We start from the raw sequence: 9,294 nt of genomic DNA, 5'->3' as shown, positions 1-9,294 counted from the left end.
CATTCATATTTAGGAACAAAAAGTCATCTTCCCATGTGTTAGTGACTTAATGACTGAAGCCTTTTCTACTAGAGCTGTTGAGTCAGGGAGCTGAGTATAAGGCTTCGGGTCACTGGCAAGGCAAGCTTTGTCATCCCTCTGTCTACGAAAGATACAAACAAACCCACATCAGCAGTCATTTACAATCATTAGCGCTAAGTGTCTGCACTAATGCACAGCTTTATAGGGCAGTTTTACTGGACTTGCTTTGAGCCATGTTCAGGGTGAGATAATGGTGACATTGTGTGGAAGATTTTGCTCTCCTCGCTATGTACTGTAAGAAAACCTCCGTGCTCTGGAGACGTGGCGTCTTCGAGATCCTGCGTCGATGTTTTTCGACAAGCCACGTAGTCAATTTGTTCAGCGTAAAACTGAGGCTAAATTCTAGTGGACAAAATCTTGATGTTTTGAAAACAGCTTCACGATCTTTCAAGCCATAAAGGAGGAAGTCAAGATGAATAAGGTTAGAGATGAGAGGAACCACTGCTAGGAACATCATCTAGGCCTCAAATAGTGTTTTTTTTTCATCCTCCACATGTCACAAGACTACGAGCTGTTTTTTTAAAAAAAATAAACAATCAAGTTGAGTAAAATCATCCCTGATCATGGCTGCTGATGTTAAAAGTATAATTCAAAACGGGAAAATAAAAATTCAGATGTACAAAATTGTTTACAAAAGAGGCATTTTCAAGAAGATGATGGCACAGGCTTTAAAATGCACACAGAGGATGTAAACATATATTATAGAATAAGTCTGGGACTATTTTGTATAACCTGTGTTGACAGAATGGGATTTTATTTCTTTACCCAAATAGATATTTCTGTTATAATTAGGGCTGGGCAAGTTAACGCGTTAATTTCGCGTTAATTCATTAGACTATTAACGGCGATATTTATTTTATCGCGCATTAACGCATGCTGCTCACATCATGCTTTCAGTCAGTGTCAGTCAGCACGCGCTGACTGCAGCGCGCTGTCACGGCAGCACTCTCTCACTCCCCCTCCCCTCTCGTACATGGCTCAGCGGCGCCAGCCAATCAGCACGCAGGCTCAGCCTGGCCCGCCCACTCAGCTCTCACACAAACTTTACAAAAAAACAGCTGAGAGAGACCGCAGCAGCGACAAAACATGAACAGAGGAAGTAGCACCGTTTGGCTTTATTTTAATACCGTAAATGAAATCAAGCTGTATGTTTTGTAAAAAGCCGGTTCATTTCAGTGGAAACACAATAAATTTATCTAAGCACGTGAAAAAACATGAAAACGTCGAGCCCCAGAAACGGATAGAGGAGACGGAACTTCTCTCACTGCCCCGACAGACCCACAGACTGACGTCTCTGACTGAGGCGTTTCAGTCCTCCAGGGAACATCCAGGTAGATCAGTGGATGGATGGATGGATGGATGGATGGATGGATGGATGGATGGATGTTACTGGAGCCCACACATAACATGTAATTAAGACCTTGAAAGAACCCAGTACATATATTAAAAAGTGTTATTTAAGATAAGATAACATTAGCTAATCCTTTTTTTATCCCACGACGGGGAAATTTATAGGATTAAAGCAACAGGCAGGTGCACACAACACAGACAAAATTACATAAGGATTGAAATATATAAGAGGTGGATTAGCGAAAAAACACTGAACATAACATTATTATTATTATTATTATTGTTATTATTATTTAATTGTAATAATAAAATAAAAACCACAAAACCCAAAAGGTCAACAGTTTCATGATACATCAAGCTTAGGGACTGGCTAATATACAGGAGGTCAAAAAAGGCCATATTTTGGCTGCAGTGCTTGCTGTTCTCTTATGAAGAAAAGATCAACTAGTGCACTAAATTCAATAGATGGGTTGAAAATATCCTGTATAAAATAAGTGCTACAAATGCTACAACACTTTTGTTCATATGGCAGCAGAACATTAAAATAAAAGTGCTCTTTACACTACTTTTGAATTCATTCTTGGAGTTTGTAAATACAATGCGATTAATCGCGATTAATCGCGATTAATTAGGGCGATTAATCGCGATTAAATATTTTAATCGTTGCCCAGCCCTAGTTATAATAAAATACATTAAACCTTCCTTTTTAAACGTTCTTCGTCTATCAAGCTGCAAATCCTTTCCTCTCATTTTAGACGTCTAAACTGCTCAATTATTTTATTTATAGATTATTTTAAGATTTCTGCTCTTTTTTTTATCTTACCAAAAATGATTTACGGCTTAGTCTTGAACTTGAACACAGTGAAGGCTGTTTTTGGACAACACTGTGGTTATGGGGTTTTGGCTCTTAAGACAATCATCTAGAATGACATTATATATAAAACTATACCCAGACTTATCCTGTACGCTCTTAATGGCTGTAGGTGAGGTATGCCTTTTTGAAACAATCATCAGAGTTGTACGTCGTGCGTTCTCAGTTTTAGAGGTTAACATGAGCAAAGATCCTTATTGCCTCCTGGGAAGGTTGGAGATAAACCCAAAATGGCAGCATGAAGCTGGAGAGCTGTTTGTTGTTACTGATAAACGACAGAAAATTGGGCTAAATAAAAAAAACAACCTGACAAAAAAACGAAAACACTGGCACCAGAAGTAGGACATGTGTTGCCATGTCAAAAAAATTCAGACCATAAATCTTCTAAAAGATATATTCCACCTTCATTATGATATATAACATGTACAATTCTGTTAAGGAGACAAAATAGAGTAAAAGTAAAAAAAAAATCCTTTACTTAAGCCTTTCTGTCAGCAAATATTTTGCCATAAATGGGTAGGAAAACAAGTTTGCCTTTAAATTTGATAATTTTTTTTAACAGATTCTTTGTAAGACCCAGTATGCACAAAAGCAGAACTGGAAGTGGGCTGCATCCCTCATTACTTGCTCAACTCAAAATGTCTGTCAATAATATACAAGTTTCAACATCTTGTATATTCAGGTTCTCTTCATGTACCGGCTGCTCTGCATTGCCCTGTGGTCACTGTGTGCATGGTTGTTTGCCCAACAACAACTCTGCTAATCACAAAACTATCCCTCTAGCCACAGTGAAACATGGTGCTGGCAGTTTCAATTCCTGCTTCGCTTTCAGCTCTAAATAGCGGTCAGTTTTTATTTAAAATGTTCTAGTGTTTGCTAAAAACTTTGAGACAAAGAGGGATTTTTAATTTTCAGCTTTGTTTCCAGTTAAATTTACAAAAGAATGACTTCATTAGAAAATAATTAAGTCAAGACCAAAGTCTGACAGAGGGCTGGGGAGAAGAGGTGTCTCTATAACTGCAAAAAGGGAAATAAATTTCATTTTCTTAAATTGGGTTTATTTGTCCTCGATTTGAGCAGTTACATTAAATTATCTCCCTAAAATAAAACAATTAGATAAACTGCAAATGAAATAATATGATGGAGATGAGTTATTTTAAGTGTGAAAATCTTATTCCATTGGCAGATCATTTAAACTTGCTTGCTTAAATCAAGGAAAAACACACTAATTTCAAGAAAGCTTTACTTATATTTAGTTCTCTCTTTGCAGTTCTGATGCCCTCTGAGAGTAGCAGCTTTTGCCTTTTAGATTTAGCAAATATGTGAAGGTGTGTTATGTTGATAAACTCCAACTAAAGACAAAATATTGAAAGGCGCTTTAACTATGATGCTAATTTCACACACACTTATATAAGCGTTTTTTTTTTAACTGTATAGGCTATATGTCAAGTTGAAGGTGGAAATAGTTTTGAAATTATTTATTTGGTCAATTTCTTATACCACAACAATTCTGCATTTTCTTTATACCAAGAAGATGTACACTTTTGATCTTTTCATTTCCAGTGTATTTAAAGCACAGAGTCGAGCTGTGGCCCTCTGGTTGATCTGACGACAAACCCTGTCTACAGATATTCCAAATTATCACACAACTTCACAACTAATGTCATGAAGGTGATGGACATATCTGTACTACATCTAATGTCAGATATTTTTCACTTTTCATTATTTTTTATTTTTTTTACAGTTTGATGAAATAAAACAGGTAAAAATAGGATAACATAAAATATGTGAATATCATCATATTGAACATAAACAGACATTCACCATCATTAAATATTCCTTTTGACGTTATTATCAACACATAAATATCTATTCATTTCTCTGTCGAAACTAAAGCTCTTGCAATTACACATTTAATTCTAAATGTCTTAATAGTATTCCCATATAACCTACATACTGTGTCATTTATAGCTTATATCCTTGAAATTTAAAACAAATAAATATTTAATAAATAATATTGATATAAATCTTTCTCTAATTTTTTTGTTATCAAATATCAGTGCTTGGAAAAACCTTTGAGTTTATTGGCCACCGGCGCGACGGCGACATCTGAAATGGTGCAGTAGTGTCCTGTAAGCACAAGATGGCAGCAGAGAGGCCACACAGGCAGTGTCTCCTTGACAGGAAAGGGCTGCTTGTTCTGACGTGAGCAGCACAAGCTGATGTGGCGCTGACATCCTGAAGAGGTGCGAGGACCTCTTTGTCGTTATTCCACCAAATCAGACCTTGCTAATGTTTGGCCTGTCAACATCTGGTCTTTGTCGACTTCAAAGACGTGAGAATCAACGGATAACTATATTTCCGACTGAGAACGTGGTCTTATGATGAGAGCTTCCTTGTGAACTTTTACAATGGTGCCGTGAAGGTCTGTGGCCCGGGTTCCACGGATGGAGCCACGTCAGAGAGGTTGAGGGGCGTTACAGGGCTGTCTCCTTCAGGTCGTTGAGATTGGGCATCCTGGTGCGGGACGCTCGGGTAAACGTTGGACCGTTCTGACCCGGTTTGATGCCCAGTTGTTCTGGAGTGAACTGAGCGCCATCCACCCGCTGTAGAGCTGACACGTGCCAGGTGGACTCGATCTGTCCCGGTAAGGTGTAGCTGGCCTTGCGGTTCTTCGCCTGGCTCGAGCTGCTCACCCCCGAATGCCCCCGGCTCTCCGTGTGCCCTCGGCCTTCTGGGTAGCCAGCTTTGGAGGAGGGCTGAGGCGGGTTGGGGAGGGGGGCTTGGAAGCGCAGGTCCGGAGGAGGCTGAGGAGGAGGCTGCCCTTGGTTCGAGGGAGATGGGGAGAGATGGAGGAGTCGGCGGAGTGACTTGAGCGGTTGGCTCTGGTAAGAGGGGAAAAAAAATTCACAGTCAGGAGATAATTGGAAATGGACTTGCTGGTGATAGAAGGCGACTATTGGTACAATCTTAAAAACAAATTGGTCAAGAAGTGCTTGCGTTTTTTGCCTGTGCGGTTAACCTATTGAGAAAGTATTTGCCCCCTACAGACCTATTCTGCTTTGGCTACGGCCAAACGTTTCAGATCAACAAACACATCTTTATATCAGACAAAGAGATCCTGAGAAAATAACAAAAAAAAGTGCATTGTCAGAAGAAAAATCTTAAAACCAGTGGGGATTTTGTCCCAGTCTTCTTTGTAAAGTTTTTTCTTTTTTTTCGGCCACACAGGAGCATTTTCGGCTCCGGCTGTTTTAAGCAGTGTTGTATAAAGTACTGAAATCTCGGAGTCAAGTAAAAGTATAGGTACCTCTCCAAAATATGACTTTGGTAAAAGTCCAAGTCAATGACTGAAATGTTACTTGAGTTAAAGTCTTAAAGTATCTGAAATGTCTTGTACTTAATGTCTTGTACTCAAGTAATGTAATAAAAAGTATAAGTAAGAAGTAAAACAAAGCAAATGCAGTTTGAATGACATTTTTAGATTTTGGTAAACTTTGAAAGTCAAATTCACTTGAAATAATATAAACAGCCAAGTGCAGGGGAAATTTAGACCAAGTTTAGACAGAAAATACAACCTTTTTGTAAGCTTTCAGTTTTCCTTCATTAAGTAAGGTCAGTGCTATGCACTTTAAAATTGTACACAACCAAGTGAAGGCAAAATTTAGACCAGGGGCTGTATACTAAGAACATGGTTAATTGATAAACCAGGTCCAGCCAACCTACAGGAAGTGGTAAACCTGCTAATAGATACACCTGCAGGTTATCATTTAGTTTAGAAAATTAGGACTCTCTGCTATTAGATTACTCAAAACCCACATGTTCAAGATTGCCTTTTCATTATGATTTTATATTACTTTCCTCTGTGTAATTTGTGTTGTTTCTTTTAATTATGACGACTGCTTTTACCATTTATTGTTTTTACATGTACAATGACCTTGAGTGTTTTGAAAGGCGCTTGAAATAAAATGTATTATTATTATTATTATTATTATTAGATGCTTTACCTATACCACAAGGTTAATTTAACCTGCTTTACTACTGAACCAGCTTCATATCCTGTTAGTGGTGATGAACAAGCCCAGGCAAGTCCTGACTTTGTCGCAGTCAATCAGTAGGTGGGGTCAAAACACTTGCGTGTGTGAGTCTCTCTCTCTCTTTTTGTAACGAGTAACTAAACCAAACATTGAAAATGTATTGGAGTAAAAGTATGCAATTAAGTTCAGAAATATAGTGAAGTAAAAGTAAAAGTTATCAAAAAATGTTATACTCGAGAAAAGTATAAAGTACTCCAAAATATACTTAAGTACAGTAGTGAAGTATTTTTACTTCGTTACTATACAACACTGGTTTTAAGGTTATGCCACAGGCTCTCCATTGGATTTTAGTCGTTCATGTGTTGCACATGCTGGTGTGCTTAACCTCCTTGTCCTGCTGCATTACCCAAGTGTGCTGGAGCTTAAAGGCTTGAACTCATGGCTGTACTGTCTCCGTCATGAGTTTCTGAGCAGAGAGCAAAATTCACGGCCCCATCAATGATGGCAATTTGTCTGGGTCATGAAGCAGCAAAAGAAGTCCCAGAATGGGTCACTACAACCATCATGTTTGTCTGCTGTTCTGATATCCTTTTTTTTTCTTATTTTACACCAGCTATAACAGGACACACAACTTCCAGAAAACATGCATTTTTATCTTGTCAGTCCAAATAATATTTTCCCAAAGTCTCAGGGACCATGCAATCGTGTTTTTGGAAAATAAAGTAGCGTACCTGAGAGTGGGAGTCCACTTGCTTGTCTGGTGGCCAATCAGTGACTCTCTCCCGTTCCCTCCCTCTCTCCCTCTCTCTCTCCCTCTCCCGTTCCCTCTTGTTTTCCCTCTCCCGCTCTCTGTCCCTGCTCTGCTCCCGCTCTCGATCTCTGTCCCGGGATCGCTCGCGGTTTTTCCGTCGGCTGCTGTGGTGAGAGGACGACTTGGAGCTCCTCTGAAGGGAAAGGTGTTCTTGTCCGTTTCCAGAAACCTGAAGGTTAAAGAAGAAAGGAGAAAATCTATTTATTTGCTCTTCTGCAATGTTGCAGCCAGATTAGTTTTCAACTTAACGAAATGCCATCCACAATTCGGTGATGTTCAACATGCACCCTTGTAGCTGACAAAAGCAAACAGGTGATGATAATGATGATGATCAGTGATAACTTCCTGTGCATTGTCCAGGCAGAAGGATCTCTAGTTAGCTTAAAAAGGCTTTCCTTCTTCTCTATGCCAGCATGAAGGAATTTGCTTGAAACCACAAATGTGTCAGTAGGCTGGTAACCCTAGAAGCACCTGTAAAGCCCCTTCTGAATTATTATTATTGGCTCTAGAAGATTATTGGAGAAAAATTTAGCCACTGCTATTCATAAGTGTCTCAAAGAAAACCAAAACTATCCCAGTGTATTGAGGAGATGTTGTCTGAGAAATACTCTCTCCAAATTCAAAATGAAAACTTGCCTAAAACCTTTTGAACGACTGTGCGACGCTCAGGTTAGAAAGCAAAGTGCGATAAAGTCTGAACTGAACACAGCATTGCTGTGTCTGGAATGGGATTTTAAAAACATACGATGGAGATGAGTTGTTCCTATTTTAAGTGCGAAAATCTTATTCCACTGGCAGATCATGTAAACTCGCCTGCTTAAATCAAGGAAAAATACACTAATTTCAAGGAAATTTTAGTTATCTTTAGTTCCCTTTTTGCAGTTCTGATGCCCTCTGAGAGTAGCAGCTTTTGCCTTTTAGATTTAGCAAATATGTGAAGGTGTGCTATGTTGATAGACTCCAACTAAAGACAAAATGTTGAAAGATGCTAATTCCGCACACACTTATATAAGCGTTTTTTTTAAACTGTATAGGTTATATGTCAAGTTGAAGGTGGAAATAGTTTTGAATTTATTTGGTCAGTTTCTTAAATGTGTATGCATACAAATTAAGCGTAAATCTATGCTTCTAGCATCGCAACTTAATAACTGTCTTAAACAGTGCTGCCCTCCCCCTGTCAGTGGATTATCAGCACCGAGTGAGGCTGGGGAGCATCTTCTCTCGCCCTAGAACAATCAACACCGGTGTCCCCCAGGAGTGTGTCCTCTCCCCTCTCCTCTTCTCACTGTACACTAATGACGGCACATGTGTGGACCCGTCTCTGAAACTACTGACTCATCCATCTCTGTGTGGTTCAGCTCATCCACAAAACTTTAGAAGTCCAAACTGCAACAAACAATTAGAGCTGCAGAGAGGATCGTCAGGACTGACCTTCCATCCATTCATGACCCGTACAGGTCCAGGGTCAGTAAATGGGCTGCTGACATGGCTGTCGACCCAACACATCCTGGCCACGGGTTATTCAGACCCTTGCCTTCACGTCGGAGCTATAAAGTACTGATGGCTAAAACGAGCCGACACAGAACCGGTTTCTACCTCTGTGAAAAACTCTCCTGTACATACTGCTTCTGTTCTTACCTCTTTCTCCTGAATGATGTCTTTTCTGTTATAGATTGTAGCTGCTGTTCTGCTTACTCTTACTTGTCTGCCTGTTTCTTTACATGATGCGGGCATTGGGAAACAAAGCAAAATCCCTGGCTTGTACCCATAAAACTTGGTGAATAAAGTTTTGATTATGATTAAATTATTCTTCTTAAAAATGCTGATAGGTGGATCTTGCAATATTAGGTATGCTTACTTTGTGTCTGACCTGCATTCTGACTATAAGTAATGTACTAAGGAGCAGGAATAAAGTAGATTGTCTTGTATAGCACCGTGTTAACTGAATTGCATCATAACATAATATATTGTATTGTATATTTTCTGTCTGAAAGTTGAGGGAGTACAAAGTACTCAAATTTCACAAACTTGCAAAGATTATAGAGAACAGATATATTCATCTAACTTAAAATGTCCATGACCATCATGATAAAATGATTTGAAAGTGAGAGCTTCACAAAACAGGATGCACTTCAGCATGAATT

The 9,294-nt window shown here is 39.1% G+C and overlaps 1 protein-coding gene across 5 annotated transcripts in view; it reads right to left on the bottom strand.

The window, feature by feature from the left end:
• Positions 1 to 3,719: 3,719 nt before the first annotated feature.
• The window catches only part of cdkl5 (cyclin-dependent kinase-like 5), a 53,227-nt gene continuing 47,652 nt past the window's right edge, over positions 3,720 to 9,294 (bottom strand). For all 5 annotated transcript variants that reach the window (XM_021322533.2, XM_012874452.3, XM_036136115.1 and 2 more), the window contains 2 exons: positions 7,071 to 7,319; positions 3,720 to 5,187 (listed from right to left, as the gene is read on the bottom strand). In XM_021322533.2, the coding sequence (XP_021178208.2) occupies positions 4,780 to 5,187; positions 7,071 to 7,319 (657 nt within the window). In that variant the 3' untranslated portion in view covers positions 3,720 to 4,779. The remainder of the gene's footprint in view (positions 5,188 to 7,070; positions 7,320 to 9,294) is intronic.

Source organism: Fundulus heteroclitus, chromosome 4 (assembly GCF_011125445.2).
Source record: "Fundulus heteroclitus isolate FHET01 chromosome 4, MU-UCD_Fhet_4.1, whole genome shotgun sequence".
NCBI lineage: Eukaryota > Metazoa > Chordata > Actinopteri > Cyprinodontiformes > Fundulidae > Fundulus > Fundulus heteroclitus.
Note: the sequence above shows the minus strand (reverse complement) of the source record. Positions and strands in the feature narration are given on the sequence as shown.